General features: G+C 40.9%; 2 protein-coding genes across 2 annotated transcripts; both read left to right on the top strand.

Moving 5' to 3' along the window:
- Positions 1–826: 826 nt before the first annotated feature.
- Positions 827–6,558, top strand: LOC308093692 (E3 ubiquitin-protein ligase pellino homolog 1-like; the record flags this gene model as incomplete). Its single annotated transcript, XM_080440020.1, has 7 exons — positions 827–909; positions 1,902–2,019; positions 2,764–2,868; positions 3,911–4,084; positions 4,489–4,668; positions 5,594–5,821; positions 6,280–6,558. The coding sequence occupies 7 exons, from the start codon at positions 827–829 to the stop codon at positions 6,556–6,558; spliced, it is 1,167 nt and encodes a 388-aa protein (XP_080296146.1).
- A 7,260-nt stretch (positions 6,559–13,818) lies between these two features.
- Positions 13,819–19,607, top strand: LOC308093681 (E3 ubiquitin-protein ligase pellino homolog 1-like; the record flags this gene model as incomplete). The annotated part of the gene is made up of 7 exons (XM_080440010.1): positions 13,819–13,919; positions 15,077–15,194; positions 15,934–16,038; positions 16,487–16,660; positions 17,049–17,234; positions 18,691–18,936; positions 19,329–19,607. 7 exons carry the CDS (start codon positions 13,819–13,821, stop codon positions 19,605–19,607), a joined length of 1,209 nt encoding a protein of 402 aa, XP_080296136.1.
- Between the last annotated feature and the right edge of the window lie 610 nt (positions 19,608–20,217).

The raw sequence follows: 20,217 nt of genomic DNA, 5'->3' as shown, positions 1-20,217 counted from the left end.
GATCAGGCTGTATGTCAAAGAACTGTAAATGATTGAATCAGAGATAAAGAGAGAGCAGCACATATAAACAGCACATCATGAACCTCAGTTCAGACATTGAGGCTTGAGGACTTGACCGAACAGAGGAGCTGTTATAATTACTACAAAACTTACTTTTGAGAAGCTGTTTGTTTCTTCTACTCAGCCGTTGTTGGATATCCTACTCAAGATAAGTCAAGTAAGTCAGGCACACTGTGCGTTTTTCCTTTTGTCTGTGAGTTTTTCCTTTTGTCATTTAAGTGATTGTTTTTTTAATTAATTGTTCTATGTTTGTGGGGGTGAATTCCAGCAAGATATTAATGCTTAATGCTGAATAATTGTGGTATGTAATTTAAAATGTCCCCATTATTTAAGTAACAACCATCAATAACGATAACTGCAATATTATCTACAGTTGGGTTTTACCTCGACCTACTTCAGATTACATTTTAAAGTGACACTTGTAATAACCACTTTAAATGTGGTGTCCACATATTATTTTCATAATATTTCAAAAATGTCCAAAATGTTCAAAGACATTTAGATTAACAAGCTCACAAGCCTTGGGATGAGAAACGTTGATTGGCTATTCACTGTACACTGAAGTATAAGGACTTAAGTGGCTAAAGGGAGGATGTCTCATTTTAGAATGAAACCTTAGTCACATGTGTTTTTCTTGTAATGTCTGCAGGTTAAGTGGGGCGTAAAGGACAGCAACAACCACTAGACTTTGAAGCAGGTGACAGAGGAGTGTTTCGCTATTGGAGAGCACTGCACCAACCCTGCCCTCCCTCCAAAGGAAGCACCGATGTCCCAGAACCAAGAAAAGATGTCCTCCTCACCGGCCTCCATCAAAGGCCCAGTCAAATATGGGGAGCTCATTGCCCTGGGGTATGAAACATTCATTTATTAATATTCATTGAATAGGCTCTATGCACAGCAGCCATATAGGAAAGAAAAAAAGAAAAAAAAAACATTATTAAAAACATTAAAATTAAGAAGAAATGAATAACCTCCTAATGAAGCTATCGAGATTCTTATTTTGTCAGTGGTGGGCTTCAAACTAATTACAAGTTTTGAATAGAATAAAAGTTAACTGACTCCAATCATGCTGCTGGTTGCAGGTGACAATTGTGGTGTTGCTTTGATCAAAGTTAGACTACTCAAGCACGCACGCACGCGCGCGCACGCACGCACGCACGCACGCACGCACGCACGCACGCACACACACACACACACACACACACACACACACACACACACACACACACACACACACACACACACACACACACAAAGATAGTTCATTGAAGAAATGCCGAATGTTTGAAAGGGACAGTGTATTGACAAGAGCTTGTGACTAATAATAACTATAGGTTATTTTTCACATTTACTGAAAAATAATGGTTTTAGAGTTGGATATAGGCCTATCAGGTTGCCAAACGACGGTGACGATATTGTAGTTTGAATAGGAATTGTGTAGTGTAGAGACATTTAGTTCAAAGGCAAGAGGCAGGGATCGGGACTTAAGTGCAGGTTAAAAGTGTGCAGAATCATATCAAAGAAGAAGTGTTGTCAGTGAAAATAAACAAAGGGGGATTTGTGGAACTGTTGGCAGACGTAGCCGCACAGGCCAAACACAAAGGGTCATTATTTATGACTGTTATTTCTCCATGTTCAGAGTGTAATGTAATAAAAGTAAAAGACAGAATGTTACACAAAGCATAAACTCGTGAGTAAAGCATTTCTATAAAAAGAATAGAAAAATAAATATTACTGCACTGTCCAAGCGTTACTTGCTGTACTAAAGATCTGACCATAAATGAAGCTTGTGGCAAGCTTGCTTTATTAACCACAGTGTTCCCATCATCTTCTCTTCACAGGTACAATGGTTTCCTGCCCAAAGGGGACGAGGCCAGGACGAAAAGCCCCTTCGCTTTGTGTCAAAGACCCAAGGCCAACGGTGTGAAACCAAGCACTGTACACGGGGGCTGTCCACAGGTACAATCAGATGTGGGACTTAAGTAAAAGTAACAATACCACAGTGTACAAAATACTTTGTTACAAGTAAAAGTCCTGCAGTCAAAATCTTACTTAAGCATCAAAATAATACTTATAGTATCAAAATGCAGAATGGACATCTCATAATGTTATTGGACAATAATTATTGATCATTAAGCCCTGTTTTAAACTTCATATATTCAAAAAGCTCACAAGCTTGTTGGAGCTTGTAGATCTTGCTTGTAGATCGACATTTTTGAATAATTTTGGTACATTTTTATTACGAATGAGATTTTAATAATACGCACACACACGCCCGTGCGTATTTGCGTATTTCATTTAATAATACGCACACGCCCACATTTTACCAAAACTTGAGTATGCGGTTACTTTCCGCAACTGTCTGCAATCCACTGCTAAATCCCTAGTGTCTTTTGACTCATTAACCACTGCAGACCTATATCAAATATATTGAAAATAGCAGATCTACAGTATAAGCACACAACGTGTCGTGATGTGACACCTTGCAAGCTTGTACTATTTTCACTTTTATTTACTTTGATATAAAAAAATAAATGTATTTTATCCTTTTGAATACTTACATTTGTATGCATTTTTTAAAGCATGCACAAAAACATATTATAGTATTTTTAAAAGAAGTAATCCAGTACTTGCTTTTACCGAGGTAGAATGCTTTATCCAAAACTGGAGGTTTCTAACAGTGAACTTCTCTGTGTTCCTTAGGCTATCAGCATGGACCAGGACCAGTACTGCACATCCTACAAAGTCAACCAAGTCACCACAGTTGTGATGAAATACACTCCTGACAAATCTACGGATATGTTTCAGGTTTGTATTATGTTTTGCAAATGGGCCCCCAAATAATTGCCAAAACACTAACATTGTATTGATAATATAACCAATAAATATACCAATACATTTCAACTTAAAGTATACTACGTTAGTTATTCTGATAGCTATAGAGGATTTGATCAATAAGAGGGGTCTCCCTGACTTTCCAGCTCTTTAGCTGGAACATAAAAATGTAAGCTGATGAATGGTCTTTGTGGGGTTCTCTCTCCTGATTGGGTGATAAGGGGGGTTCAGTGTTAGCCTGGGCGGGAGTAATACCGTTCACTGACAACCCCTTCAGCCAATCAGCAGTGTCCCACTTCAGCCAGTGCATTTTTACCACCTCCAGACTAATGTGACGCAACGGTACTTTTGAGACGGCCATGCCCAAAATTGGTTGCCTTATTCGGATACATGCGTTGTCACTGCCCGCCCCTGCCGGTTCTCTAAATTTGTATTTTTAAATAGGCTCTGTCTTGATTAATTGACCACATATATGAAGTTAAACAACTACATTCTATCCAAACGATATCTTAAAAGTAAATTCCGTGCCTCAAAAAAGAAGTTTGAGAGCGTTTTAAAACCGAAAGTAAAAAGTTTAACTGCCCACAGAAAACAATGGCGGCTCGTTCCATTTTTGTCGGCTGCACTCGGTCCCATTCGGGCTCACTCGAACTCGCCACCTGATTGGCCAACTGTCGCTGTCAATCACAGAACGATGAGCGACGACGCTGATAGGCTCGGTTTTTTGGTAATGCGCTAGAAACGCTCAGACAAGCCTTCATGCCAGACTCCTTCCTGAAATCAAATGGAAATGAGATTTTCCGGAGGGAGGGGCTTTACCAGGCTAGTTCAGTGTCTTGCTAGGAATCAAAACTTCTGTTTTCCCAGGTGGCCTATTCAGCTATCGCCACCCTCCCATAATGAGTAACTGTAATGACATGCCAAACATAGGAACACTAGGGCGAAAGCGGTTAATACTGTGTATGTAAACAAGCTGTGAGTAATGTGAAACCTCTTGTGTGTTTGTCTATAACAGATTGGGCATTCCAAAGAGAGTCCCATTGACTTTGTGGTGACGGACACAGTGCCCATGTTGGTTGAGAACACCATCTCGCGCTTCGCCTGCCGCATCATCTGCCAGAGGAGGACGCCCTACGCCGCACGCATCTACGGCGCCGCCTTCAACTCCTCTAAGAACATCTTCCTGGGTGTAGGTTATGAAATGAAATGTCTTACACAATTGTGTCCGTGTGACTGTGCAGGGCGTTGCTGAAAAAGAGCACTCATGCTCAGCATACCTACCCTGGGTAAATAAAGATTGATTCATCGATTATGAACAAATGCATTAAAAATGAATACCTCGAAAATAGCCAATCACAGTGCGTCACAATGCAATGTGTTTTGAGCTTTTAGATCTGCATTTTTTTTTGTTAAGTTTGGTACTTTTACTTAGAAGTAGCCTATACTCATGTTGATGCTATATGTATTAGTATATGAATACTAACTCAAGTAACATTTTGAATACAGGACTTTTAATTGTTACAGAGTGTTTTGTGGTATTGCTGCTTTTACTTAAGTAAACAATCTTAAGCCACTGCTTTCCATCCCTTGCAGGAGATGGCAGTTAAATGGAAGAATGTTGGACAGATGGACGGATTGACCACCAATGGCGTGCTGGTGATGCACCCGCTCCATGGCTTCACTCAGGACGCCAAGCCCGGCCTGTGGAGGGATATCTCGGTGTGCGGCGACACCTACACCCTCCGGGAGACTCAGGAACTGCAGGGGAAGAAGGTGAGGTCTATATACAGTACTAGATTTTCTGATTTTCAAATCCAGCCCTATATTGCGCTGACCAGTGCAATGGTCACTGAGTTATGGCCATATGAAGTGTTAAACACTACTGTAGTGCCCATATGTGTGCAACGTTGTTTTTTCGGTGTGACTATTTTCATGGCAGGCCCCTGAACAGCGTTTCAGCCAAGTTTGGTGTGGATCGGAGCAACGGTGCACCTTGCAGGTCGGATGTTACGTTTGTGACTGCGGTCCACGGCCCAACCACCCTCTAGGAAATTTTAATATAGGATATACATGTTCATCACAAACAGTGTACACACACATATTTAGCATACATTTTTTAGACCGTTTGCCAGGTGGCAATCAGGAGGTCCAAGAGACCCTTATTACATCTTCTGTATGTACATTAGATATTTGCATGTTGCTTTAATTTAAAGAATACACTTAATTGACCGGGGACCTCCAGGGGTCTATACTTGGTCCCCTCCATTTTTTACACCAAATCCTTTGGCCTGCTTTCATCGAATGTTCGCCTAATATGACATGCCCAGAATAGGGGTGCTAGGGTTCATTTGTGGTTAATATTAGCTAGGCCTAACCATCAATTAGTTGTGTTGATGTAACCCATGTAATGTTGTGTATTGCCATTTTAGTTGTATTGGTGAAATTGTATGAATGTATACTGTATATTATTTATATATGTATTTGTAATTTTTTTGTATGTATGTCTCTGCTATCCCCTCCCCCAAACACATTTGCACAAGAACTCAAAGGACCACAAAATGGAAATACGCTCTTCAGCTTTTGTTTTGTCTTATCCTTTTGACAAATTGTGTACAAATCTACAGTATGTTCATCATGTATATGAATTCTTGTCAACAAAGACGTGAAACAAATCCCATCTTCTCATGTTTCCGTCCAGGTGCACAATGAGTCTCAGGAACTGGTGGACGGCTCGCTGATCTACCTGTGTGGTGTGACCCTCATGTGGCGCACGGCCGAGGGCCTGGCGCGCATGCCCACCATCGAAAACCTGGAGGCCCTGGTCCTCACCTACACCAGCCTGCGCTGCAACGAGGTGCTGGCCAAGAAGCAGCGCTGGGCCTACCTCCAGTGCGGTCATGTCAACGGCAGAGAGGCTGAGGTGAAAGTTAGGCCTGTGGCAATTATTTACATAATATTAGCCTGACCGCAAATGATTTGAGATAATCGCAATTATTTAGCGTAATTGTTAGAATCCTTTCCATTGATCCATATGAATTCATATGTTGAAAAATAGTGAAAATATCCTATCTAAAGAATCACAAGGTGTCATATCGCGACATCTTATGAGCTTGTAGATATTTTCACAGATTGGTGTATTTTTTTTTATGCAATTATGAAATACAGTACATAGTACATTATTTATCTTGACTATTGGTACCGGTCATTGTCAGGCATTACTTTCTATATTTTAGTAATAGGCTTTGTAAGTTATTAGTCATATCTGCCTTGTGCAACTTTTGTTTACAAAGCCCCAAAAGTTATTTTTTTGTTTAAATGTTCTCGCAATTATTTGAACGACTACTAATCATCAGCTATAATTTCATGATGGTGACAACCCTCTAGGTGGAAGCGAAGGGCCAGGAGCGCGAATGTCCTTTATGCCGGTTGAGGGGCCCCTACGTGCCTCTGCAGCTGGGCTGCGAGAGGAGATTTTACCTGGACGCCGCACCCCTCACCCACGCGTTCGTCCCCTGTGGCCACGTGTGTTCAGAGAAGACAGCCACCTTCTGGAGTCAGATGGCACTGCCTCATGAGACAGACAGCTTTCACGCCGACTGTCCCTTCTGTGTCCAGAAGCTGACAGGAGTCAACGGCTACATCAGACTGATTTTTCCGGAATAGGCCAATAGAACAACTTTATAAACACAAGGCCCCGCAGTTAGGAATACATTGGGCCTTTACTTTTTTTTAGTGGCCTAATGGGTGAAGCAGATGATGGTTATTAATTGTAAGCTTTTTGATTTTCATAACTTGAATACTTTCAAAGAATTAGAGCAATGTGTTCTACTTTTTCTCTAAACGAATCTGTTGACTTTCTTCAACAGTTATGTTACATGTTTGAATGAAACAATATTGTTGTGACTGTAATAGATAATATATACACAAACATGAAGATTTGTCTCTGGAACTCTTGACCTGAAACATATAGGATTTATGTTTGTGTGATAATGTTTGTATTTTTTTATTTTTTAAAATAAAATAAAAAGCTTATCGAAGATATGAATGTCCTCTTCTGTTGCCCTTAATCCCATGGTGGTGATTAACACATAAAGTGTTTGTTTTTTTTCCAAAAAAAATTCAAGGACCCTCAGTTTACTATTTATTAGGCCACAGACCCCCATAACTCTGAGAGTTTACAAATGGAACCAAATGGACCCAATCATTTAGCTACTGGTTACCCCTTGGAACCCCCTTCAAGGACCCCTGGTGGTCCCCATACCCCACTTTGAGAACCACATACATGAGTTAAGCTGATGAAGGTCTAATAGACGGAGACGTTGTTATATTCCGATTAAACAGTTTTTTCTTGCATTTGAAGATGGGAGTTTTTTTCTTTCAGAACCAGAGATGGGATATGGGAGTTTATAAGTTTTACTTCATCTCACTCCTTTTCGGATATGTTTAGATGACTTTCTTTATTTCTTTTCCTCTTGTTTCTTTTTTGCCATATTTTAATCTGGTATTCATTTGAATTGTTTTCTTTGTGATCGAAAGTGCAAAAGAAAATAATTCTGTTTTGTATTAACATTATTCGAAATAAACATGACAAACAAACAAACCAGACTGGATTAAGTTTGCTCCATAACCCACTCCTTATCTCAGTCTTAAAAGGTAAGAAAAGTCCTTTAAGTTGGCTGTTCAATAAGGAAGTTTTTGTTTTAGGAATAGAGAAGGTATGGCAGTTGCGTTGGAGGGCGATGTATCCGTAACTCACAGCCTGGACAATCAATGGGCCTCATGCAGCAATAAGTTCCTAATGTTTCCTCTTACATTTCTTCCTAAGTGAATTCCTAAGAGAAGTCGAGTCAGATTAATGAAACGTTCTTAAAAGGCAGAATTGTTCTTAACTATGTTCTTGATGATGATGAATCCCTTTCAATTCAATTCAAATTCAATTCAATTCAATTTCAATTCAATTCAAACAACTTTATTTTCCTTTCGGAACTTCGTTTGTGCAGTGGTTAAAAAGACAAACATACATATAGTCAATACATATATACCTATGTCACTATAAAATACACAAAGTACATTTAAAACTACTACTTAAAAGCATGATAAAACTTAAAATCCCAATCCTTGTAACTTGAAGGGGTGTGCCAGTTAATCCTAATTACCATAGGGAGCCGCCCCACCAATCCCCATATAAGGCATGACTGCATGGCTCTGCCTGCAGCCACACCTGTCAGAATCAGTTTTATTGTCACATCACAGGTTTACAAGGTAAAGAAGTGGGTGAAATTCGTTTTTGTACATCGTTCCCATCGCAACGTTAATTTCCATAGAAAGAAGAGGGGGGGGGGAGAAGAAGAGGGGTGGGGGGCAAGTGGGAAGGAGATCAAAACAAGAGAGCAACAGAAGGCCAGACAAGTTATCTACATATTTACAAAGTACCTGAGATAATAAAAAACTAAGGTGCCTGAGCATAGCAGCAATGTATGTATACTGTGCATGTTATACTTATACTGTGCATGATATACATATGGACGTTAAGGTGCTTAGAGAGAAAAAAAAGCACAATAAAAAAGACAAAAAAGTCAGTGCGTTATACATGGGATTAAGGTGCAAAAGGTCAGTGCGTGTCCACCTAGGGTGGACTGACCCTAGTATAATCCGCAAGTAGCTCCATGAGGGAGTGCAGCAAAAAAGTCATTTGTACCTGGTGTAGTCCACAGGTGTGTCCGAGGGGGAGCTAAGTCCAAGTCATTGTCCCTGGTATAATCCACAGGTGTGTTCAGGAAGAGCCAGAAAGGTTTGTGTGTGATTGCTGCACACAGAAATCACAGGAAATCACACACAGAAATGAAGTTGAGAGAATGAAGTAAAGAATACCTAAACTATACGTCTAAAGATAAATAAATCAATAGTTCTGTGGAGGTATTTCTGAAGTGAACAGCAAATTATTTGATTTAATTAATGAATGTATTTTATTATTTCTCTCACATTAATCAACATATCACCACTAGACATCAATGTAAATTTGCTGAAATTAGCCGTTAAAAATGTTATCCAAATGTCATGTTTAGGAGTAGCGTTAGTAGTGGATATAAAACCTTTTAGTACTGAAAGCTGGTGGGTGGATATGGAGGGTCTTTAAGGTAGCAGCTGCTTGGTATGTAATGGGGTGGAAATAGGGGTGTGGTGGTGGGTGATATGGTGGTGCAAGGAGGGGTGTAGGGGGCTGTGTGGGGGGTATGTGGATGCGTATGACGGGTGGGTATGGGGGGGCTTTCAGGTAGGAAGGGGACAGGAAAATGGGGGTGTGGCGAATGTCGGGGATATGGGGGTGGAGGTGTAGGGGGGTGGGGTATGGGAGGCGATGAGGGTGGGTTGGGTCGGGGGTTATGGGGTGGGTATGGGGCTTGGGCTTCAACTCACCCGGGTCCGTTTGGGTTAGATTGTAATTTCAGACCCGTTGAAAACTCTAAAGCAGTTGTTCTCAAACATTTTCATGTCAAGGACCCCAAAATTGACATGCATTTGGCTGCAGACCCCCACCTGAAAATATTTTCTGCCAGGGAAAAAAAATCAAGATTTATCAAAATGTTTCAAAAATAGCCGATCTACAAGCTCAAAATGGCCAGTAATGGGACGCGTTGTGAGCTTGTAGATCGGCTATTTTCAAACAAAGTATAAAATAGAGTTAAAGTGATTAAACTGTTCCTTGTCTGCTGTGGACCCCCTGGAACTCCCTCAAGGACCCCTGGGGGTCCCCAGACCACACTTTGAGAACTACTGCTCTAAAGATATGATGCAAATATTATTGTAATTTAAATCCTATATTATACAACTGTAGGATTGAAGAAACTTCGAGAATAAATTATTTTTGCATGAACATGTCACACTTAAGAACTCAAAGGCCACCCTAAGAGTGCTCTTCAGTGTGTGTAGATTCTGTTCTTACCTAAGAACAGATCATAGCTAACCTTGGAGTATACCAACATTTTCTTAAAAACTTCTTAAGTGGGTCTAAGTAGAAATGTCCTCTTAAGAAAGTGTGCGTAGATGCTGTTCTTACCTAAGAACAGATCACAGCTAAGAAAACATTGGAGTATACCAAAATCTTCTTAAAAACTTCTTAAGTGGGTTTAAGAAGAAATGTCCTCTTAAGAACGGTTGCTGCATGAGACCCAATATGTTTATTATCTATCTATCTATAATTTCTTCAATAATTCTGTAAAAAGGCAAGCAAAACTGACAAAAAGTGTCTATATCTGTGTTCTGAGGGTCAGACAATGTGATTAAGGCATTGTTAATCTAATTAGTGGTAAGCCTACTCCTAAATATGCAAATTAGTGGCCACCATTACAGAAAACTGTTTAGTACTCAAAGGGGTCCACACCCCCCTTATTTTTGTATTTTCTACGTATCTGTATATCTGCCTTGTTTAACTCAGAATGAGTTACAGCCACATAACTGGTACTGACACCTAGGTCTGGTCCTCTTGAACTGAAGGGATGTGAGAACCAAGACGGTGAGTGGTTCCTGGGCCACACACACACACACACACACACACACACACACACACACACACACACACACACACACACACACACACACACACACACACACAGGCCTGAAGGTCTCCTCATTCATTAGAAGAACAATATCACACAGATTGGGCTCCCAAGAGAAGAGTGCACATAAAATGAGTTAGACATTGAGCTACACTTCCTAACCACTTGCCCACTGTACCAAGACATCAGAGACACATTCTTTGCACAGATTACAATCACCCAAGGAGAGTTTGAAAACATGATTAATGACAAAAAAAGAAACTGCCATATCTGCTGGGTGAAGTACAACAATGTGCAAACACAGCATCAAGATGTGTGAGCTGTTGTGACAGGAGAAGGATGTGTAATGGAATACTGTACATGTGTATTTCTGCACTGTCTGCACCGAGTGATCTCGATATATAGAAATAATATTTCTATATATCGAGATCACTCGGTGCAGACAGTGCATATTATGTAATACAAAAAGACCGTTATATACTGTTAGAGACGTTTTCTAACATATGTGAATTGTGTTTATTCTGATTATTATTCAGAATTATTATTCTAATATTCTTATTTATTGCCTGCTACATAAATTGCATATTTTTTGGTTATTAATTCTATGAATTGGGAATGGTTTGAATTGAGGTCTACTCCCCCTGGGAATTAAATGATTTGTGGGTGCAGGCCACCTGGGTGAGAAGGGTGATAAGAAACGGGTGACACCCTGACAGAGGAGTAATGTGAGACGGGGAAGCGTCACAGTTTGTTGACCGTGCAGGCTCTTTTCTGTTTTGTAATATTCAAAGTTTATGTTTATGCAACGGAGTGACCGTCAGAAAATACATATTTTGTTTGATGCAACTTTCGGATCTCCGTAATGATTGACTGTTTGCAAATAAGAAGAGACACAAGTATAACAATAGACTGCAACACCACCCCGACCAACAGTGGCTTTATTTATTTGTTAGAAGGGCCACAATATATACATTGTGAAGACTTTGCTAATATTTTTCCCGAAGGTCTATACAAAGTGAAGTGTATGCAAAACATTGATAAATGTATGCCATTTGTTTCAAATGTTTTTCCTGAGCTAACTTTTCCTACATGATGAAAAACTTTTTTTTTTACATTAAATGTACACTTTGTATGGCTTTGTAAGATTCTATAAGTTGCAAGTCGCATTTCTCTATTCCCATTTAATTGCACCTACGTTTTATTTTGATTTTGTATAGTTTTGTTCCACTTTTGCTTTGGCAATATAAACTTAATGTGTTATCATGCCAGTAAAGCCCCTTTGAATTGAATTGAATTGAAATGATTTGAATTGAGAGAGAGAGAGATAACCCTTTGATCAAGCTGATTGTCAGAGAACTGTAAACGACTGAATCAGCTGAAAAGGTTTTTGATCAGGCTGTATGTCAAAGAACTGTAAATGATTGAATCAGAGATAAAGAGAGAGCAGCACATATAAATACTAGCACATCATGAACCTCAGTTCAGACATTGAGGCTTGAGGACTTGACCGAACGGAGGAGCTGTTATAATTACTACAAAACTTACTTTTGAGAAGCTGCTCGTTTCTTCTACTCAGCCGTTGTTGGATATCCTACTCAAGATAAGTCAAGTAAGTCAGGCACTGTCTTGAGTTTTTGTCATTTAAGTGATTGTTTTATATATATATATATATATATATATATATATATATATATATATATATATATATATATATATGTAAATATATATATACATTTATATACACACCTTGTGTTACAATGTAGTGAATGAATGGCAACATTGTAGTATGCTACCTAAACCGCTCAGTCAACTTTTCCTTAATTATTTATCCTACTGATGAAGGCTGCTCAGTGAACATGTATTTATTGTATTTAAACCTTGTTGATGTGTCTATAGGCCATAGTAGCTTACACAATAGACAGGTCTCTTTTGTGTCATGCCGGTTTTGGCAATATTGCACTAACCACTCCACAATTATTTGAAAACTTACAGATTACAGATCTTCAAGCTCACAACACCTCGCAATGTGACGCATTGTGAGCTTGTAGATCTGCTACTCTTGAAACAGTTTGACCAATTGTTAAAACTTTTGAAAAAAAGTATATTTTGATGCCATTACTTTTAAGTAAAATCTTGACCACAGTACTTTTACTTGTAAATTGTTTTTGCTATTTGTACTTCCGCTGAAACCAACTGATAAGTACCTGTCCACATTTGCAACATTGATTAGCTTGTTTAGTCTGCCTCCAATTTTCGGTTCATATACTTCATTACAATTGTTCTATGTTTGTGGGGGTGAATTCCAGCAAGATATTAATGCTTAATGCTGAATAATTGTGGTATGTAATTTAAAATGTTATTTAAGTAACAACCATCGATAACGATAACTGCAATATTATCTACAGTTGGGTTCTACCTCGACCTACTTCAGATTACATTTTAAAGTGACACTTGTAATAACCACTTTAAATGTGGTGTCCCTATTTCGGGCATGTCATTGTAGATAGGGACATTTTCAAACATTTTCATAATATTTCAAAAATGTCCAAAATGTTCAAAGACATTTAGATTAACAAGCTCACAAGCCTTGGGATGAGAAACCTTGATTGGCTATTCACTGTACACTGAAGTATACGTGGTTAATGGGAGGATGTCTCATTTTAGAATGAAACCTCAGTCACATGTGTTTTTCTTGTAATGTCTGCAGGTTAAGTGAGACGTAAAGGACAGCAACAACCACTAGACTTTGAAGCAGGTGACAGAGGAGTGTTTCACTATGGGAGAGCCCTGCACCAACTTTGCACTCCGTCCAAAGATGTCCTCCTCACCGGCCTCCATCGCTATGGGAGAGCCCTGCACCAACCCTGCCCTCCCTCCAAAGATGTCCTCCTCACCGGCTATGGGAGAGGCCTGCACCAACTTTGCACTCCCTCCAAATATGTCCTCCTCACCGGCTATGGGAGAGCCCTGCACCAACTTTGCACTCCGTCCAAAGATGTCCTCCTCACCGGCCTCCATCGCTATGGGAGAGCCCTGCACCAACCGTGCCCTCCCTCCAAAGATGTCCTCCTCACCGGCTATGGGAGAGGCCTGCACCAACTTTGCACTCCCTCCAAAGATGTCCTCCTCACCGGCTATGGGAGAGGCCTGCACCAACTTTGCACTCCCTCCAAATATGTCCTCCTCACCGGCTATGGGAGAGGCCTGCACCAACTTTGCACTCCCTCCAAAGATGTCCTCCCCACCGGCCTCCATCGCTATGGGAGAGGCCTGCACCAACTTTGCACTCCCTCCAAATATGTCCTCCTCACCGGCCTCCATCGCTGCCCTCCCTCCAAAGATGTCCTCCCCACCGGCCTCCATCGCTATGGGAGAGGCCTGCACCAACTTTGCACTCCCTCCAAAGATGTCCTCCTCACCGGCCTCCATCAAAGGCCCAGTCAAATATGGGGAGCTCATTGTCCTGGGGTATGAAACATTCATTTATTAATATTCATTGAATAGGCTCTATGCACAGCAACCATATTGGAAAGAAAAAATTTAAACAAAAACATTATTAAAAACATAAAAATTAAGAAGAAAATAATAACCTCCTAATGAAGCTATCGAGATTCTTATTTTGTCAGTGGTGGGCTTCAAACTAATTGCAAGTTTTGAATAGAATAAAAGTTAACTGACTCCAATCATGCTGCTGGTTGCAGGTGACAATTGTGGTGTTGCTTTGATCAAAGTTAGACTACTCAAGCACACACACACACACACGCATGCACGCACACACACACACACACACACACACACACACACACACACACACACACACACACACACACACACACACACACACACACACACACACACACACACACACACACACACATACACATACACAATGCAAGTTCATTGAAGAAATGCCGCAATCATGTTTTTCACTGACAGAGTTTTTGTAAATTAATGCCCTACATTGTCGTACAAAAGTCAGTGTCGCACAAAAGTAGAGACATTAGCTGATCTACAAGCTCACAATGTGGCATTGTGAGCTTGTTGATCGGCTGTTTTTGCTATTTTGTCAAATGTTTGAAAGGGACAGTGTATTGACAAGAGCTTGTGACTAATAATAACTATAGGTTATGTTTTCACATTTACTGAAAAATAATGGTTTTGGAGTTGGATATATCAGGTTGCCAAACGACGGTGACAATATTGTAGTTTGAATAGGAATTGTGTAGTGTAGAGACATTTAGTTCAAAGGCAAGAGGCAGGGATCGGGACTTAAGTGGTTAAAAGTGTGCAGAATCATATCAAAGAAGAATTGTTGTCAGTGAAAATAAACAAAGGGGGATTTGTGGAACTGTTGGCAGACGTAGCCGCACAGGCCAAACACAAAGGGTCATAATTTATGACTCTGTTATTTCTCCATGTTCAGAGTGACATGTAATAAAAGTAAAAGACAGCATGTTACACAAAGCATAAACTCGTGAGTAAAGCATTTCTAAAAAAAGAATAGAAAAATAAATATTACTGCACTGTCCATGCGTTACTTGCTGTACTAAAGATCTGACCATAAATGAAGCTTGTGGCAAGCTTGCTTTATTAACCACAGTGTTCCCATCATCTTCTCTTCACAGGTACAATGGTTTCCTGCTCAAGGGGGACGAGGCCAGGACGAAAAGCCCCTTCGCTTTGTGTCAAAGACCCAAGGCCAACGGTGTGAAACCAAGCACTGTATACGGGGGCTGTCCACAGGTACAATCAGATGTGGGACTTAAGTAAAAGTAACAATACCACAGTGTACAAAATACTTTGTTACAAGTAAAAGTCCTGCAGTCAAAATCTTACTTAAGCATCAAAATAATACTTATAGTATCAAAATGCAGAATGGACATCTCAAAATGTTATTGGACAATAATTATTGATCATTAAGCCCTGTTTTAAACTTCATATATTCAAAAAGCTCACAAGCTTGTTGGAGCTTGTAGATCTTGCTTGTAGATCGACATTTTTGAATAATTTTGGTACATTTTTATTACAAATTAGATTTGAATAATACGCACACGCACGCCCGTGCGTATTTGCGTATTTAATTTAATAATACGTACACGCCCACATTTTACCAAAACTTGAGTATGCGGTTACTTTCCGCAACTGTCTGCAATCCACTGCTAAATCCCTAGTGTCTTTTGACTCATTAACCACTGCAGACCTATATCAAATATATTGAAAATAGCAGATCTACAGTATAAGCACACAACGTGTCGTGATTTGACACCTTGCAAGCTTGTACTATTTTCACTTTTATTTACTTTGATATAAAAAAATAAATGTATTTTATCCTTTTGAATACTTACATGTGTATGCATTTTTTAAAGCATGCACACAAACATATTATAGTATTTTTAAAAGAAGTAATCCTTGCTTTTACCGAGGTAGAATGCTTTATCCAAAACTGGAGGTTTCTAACAGTGAACTTCTCTGTGTTCCATAGGCTATCAGCATGGACCAGGACCAGTACTGCACATCCTACAAAGTCAACCAAGTCACCACAGTTGTGATGCAATACGCTCCTGACAAATCTACGGACATGTTTCAGGTTTGTATTATGTTTTGCAAATGGGCCCCCAAATAATTGCCAAAACACTAACATTGTATTGATAATATAACCAATAAATATACCAATACATTTGAACTTAAAGTATACTACGTTAGTTATTCTGATAGCTATGGAGGGTTTGTTCAATAAGGGGGGTCTCCTTGACTTTCCAGCTCTTTAGCTGGAACATAAAAATGTAAGCTGATGAATGGTCTTTATGGGGTTCTCTCTCCTGATTGGGGGATAAGGGGGGTTCAGTGTCTTGCTAGGAATCAAACCTGGGACCTTCTGTTTTCCCAGGTGGCCTATTCAGCTATCGCCACCCTCCCATAATGAGTATCTGTAATGACATGCCAAACATAGGAACACTAGGGTGAAAGTGGTTAATACTGTGTATGTAAACAAGCTGTGAGTAATGTGAAACCCCTTGTGTGTTTGTCTATAACAGATTGGGCGTTCCACAGAGAGTCCCATTGACTTTGTGGTGACGGACACAGTGCCCATGTCGGTTAAGGACCCCATCTCGCGCTTCGCCTGCCACATCATCTGCCAGAGGAGCTCGCCCTACGCCGCACGCATTTACGGCGCCGCCTTCGACTCCTCCAAGAACATCTTCCTGGGTGTAGGTTATGAAATGAAATGTCTTACATAATTGTGTCCGTGTGACTGTGCAGGGCGTTGCTGAAAAAGAGCACTCATGCTCAGCATACCTACCCTGGGTAAATAGAGATTGATTCATCCATTATGAACAAATGCATTCAAAATGAATACCTCGAAAATAGCCAATCACAGTGCGTCACAATGCAATGTGTTTTGAGCTTTGAGATCTGCTAATATTTTTTTTTTAAGTTTGGTACTTTTACTTAGAAGTAGCCTATACTCATGTTGATGCCAATACTAACTCAAGTAACATTTTGAATACAGGACTTTTACTTGTTACAGAGTGTTTTTGGTATTGCTGCTTTTACTTAAGTAAACAATCTTAAGCCACTGCTTTCCATCCCCTGCAGGAGAACGCAGTTAAATGGAAGAAAGTTAAAGATGGACAGATGGACGGATTGACCACCAACGGCGTGCTGGTGATGCACCCGCTCCATGGCTTCACTCAGGACTCCAAGCCCGGCCTGTGGAGGGAGATCTCGGTGTGCGGCGACACCTACACCCTCCGGGAGACTCAGGAACGGCAGGGGAAGAAGGTGAGGACTATATACAGTACTAGATTTTCTGATTTTCAAATCCAGCCCTATATTGCGCTGACCAGTGCAATGGTCACTGAGTTATGGCCATTTGAAGTGTTAAACACTGCTGTAGTGCCCATATGTGTGCAACGTTGTTTTTTCGGTGTGACTATTTTCATGGCAGGCCCCTGAACAGCGTTTCAGCCAAGTTTGGTGTGGATCGGAGCAACGGTGCACCTTGCAGGTCGGATGTTACGTTTGTGACTGCGGTCCACGGCCCAACCACCCTCTAGGAAATTTTAATATAGGATATACATGTTCATCACAAACAGTGTACACACAGTAGTGTACATATTTAGCATACGTTTTTTAGACCGTTTGCCAGGTGGCAATCAGGAGGTCCAAGAGACCCTTATTACATCTTCTGTATGTACATTAGATATTTGCATGTTGCTCTAATTTAAACAATGCACTTAATTGACCGGGGACCTCCAGGGGTCTATACTTGGTCCCCTCCATTTTTTTACACCAAATCCTTTGGCCTGTTTTCATCGAATGTTCGCCTAATATGACATGCCCAGAATGCGAACAGCCTTCTTCCATCCCGAGGGGGCGAGGCTTCCCCTATTGGGCGGGCGGGGACTTCTTTCCTCTATAGAAGAGTTAGGACGTCACATTCTATTACAGCTAGAATACCCAATTACAGCACTGGCCTCAGTGGCGCACCTCGATAATCATTGGACTACCGATTCACTACCTCTGGGACATCTGGGTTTGACTCTAGTTTGGGACCATACTTTTTCAAACAACCGCGGACTACTTTTTTTCGCCGATAAAGTATAGTTTTGGACCATGACGGAGGCACGCCGACTCAGCAGACCTTGAGGCCGAGGCGTCGCGCCCGAGCGCCTCCAGGCGCGAGTGCCTGCGACGACCGGCCGATGGTCTGCTAGTCGACTAAGCGCCGTCCGAGTTATGTACCGATAGGCACAGAAGCGTAAATGGGGACTGCGTTTGCCCCAACTGCCACTCACTGCACTAACATAGCCTGCCAGCCCCGCCCCCTCGCCACCTTGTGCCTTCAACTGCATGGAAAAGGGCCGTTCACGGGAGCAGAATAGGGGTGCTAGGGTTCATGTGGTTAATATTAGCTAGGCCTAACCATCAATTAGTTGTGTTGATGTAACCCATGTAATGTTGCGTATTGCCATTTTAGTTGTATTGGTGAAATTGTATGAATGTATATATTATTTATATATGTATTTGTAATTTTTTGAATGTATGTCTCTGCTATCCCCTCCCCCAAACACATTTGCACAAGAACTCAAAGGACCACAAAATGGAAATACGCTCTTCAGCTTTTGTTTTGTCTTATCCTTTTGACAAATTGTGTACAAATTTATGTTCATCATGTATTTGAATTCTTGTCAACAAAGACATCAAACAAATCCCATCTTCTCATGTTTCCGTCCAGGTGCACAATGAGTCTCAGGAACTGGTGGACGGCTCGCTGATCTACCTGAGTGGTGTGACCCTCATGTGGCGCACGGCCGAGGGCCTGGCGCGCATGCCCACCATCGAACACCTGGAGGCCGTGTGCCAGGAACCTTCCACCGGGTGCTCGTTGGGCTTCAACGGCATACAAGAAACACAGGCGCTGGACGCGAAGCAGCCCTGGGCCTACCTCCAGTGCGGTCATGTCCTCGACAGAGAGGCTGAGGTGAAACTTAGGCCTGTGGCAATTATTACATAATCAAAATTATTTGAGATAATCGCAATTGTTTAGCATAATTGTAATTGTAAATACTTTCCATTGATCCATATGAATTCATCTATTGAAACATTTTGAAAATATGCTATCTAAAGGCTCAGACATGTTATGAGCTTGTAGTTAAGATATTTTCCCAGATGTATTTGTTGTATGCAATTATGAAATACAGTACATAGTACATTATTCATCTTGACTATTGGTGCCGGTAATTGTCAGGCATTTCTTTCTATATTTTAGTTGTAGGCTTTGTACGTTATTTTATTTGTGTTTAAATGTTCTCGCAATTATTTGAACGACTACTAATCATCAGTTATAATGTCATGTTGGTGACAACCCTCTAGGTGGAAGCGAAGGGCCAGGAGCGTGAATGTCCTTTATGCCGGGTGAGGGGCCCCTGCGTGCCTCTGCAGCTGGGCTGTGAGAAGAGATTTTACCTGGACACCGCACCCCTCACCCACGCGTTCGTCCCCTGTGGCCATCTGTGTTCAGAGAAGACCGCCACCTTCTGGAGTCAGATGACACTGCCTCATGAGAAAAAACGCTTTCACGCCGACTGTCCCTTCTGTGTCCAGAAGCTGACAGGAGACGACGGCTACATCAGACTGATTTTTCCGGAATAGGCCAATAGAACAACTTTACAAACACAAGGCCCCCCAGTTAGGAATACATTGGGCCATGGACCGCAGAGTTACAGACATGTAAGGGCCCACTTGGTTCTTAATTGTCAATAACTTAGCTGGGGACCCCCTGGAAGCCCCTCAAGGACCACTGGGGGTCTCAGGATCCCACTTTGAGAACCACTGCAATAGGAGAGAGCTTTGTTTTACTTTTTACTTTTTTTTTGTGGCCTAATGGGTGAAGCAGATGATGGTTATTATAAGCTTTTAGATTTTCATAACTTGAATACTTTCAAAGAATTAGAGCAATGTGTTCTACTTTTTCTCTAAACAAATCCGTTGACTTTCTTCAACAGTTATGTTACGTGTTTGAATCATTTAGCTGCTGGTTACCCCTTGGAACCCCCTTCAAGGACCCCTGGGGGTCCCCATACCCCACTTTGAGAACCACATACATGAGTTAAGCTGATGAAGGTCTAATAGACCGAGACGTTGTTGTATTCCGATTAAAACTTTTTTTTCTTGCATTTGAAGATGGAAGTTTTTTTCTTTCAGAACCACAGAGATGGGATATGGGAGTTTATAAGTTTTACTTCATCTCACTCCTTTTCGG

Source organism: Gymnoscopelus braueri (genome assembly GCF_963280865.1).
Source record: "Gymnoscopelus braueri genome assembly, chromosome: 2".
In the NCBI taxonomy this organism is placed as follows: domain Eukaryota; kingdom Metazoa; phylum Chordata; class Actinopteri; order Myctophiformes; family Myctophidae; genus Gymnoscopelus; species Gymnoscopelus braueri.
Note: the sequence above shows the minus strand (reverse complement) of the source record. Positions and strands in the feature narration are given on the sequence as shown.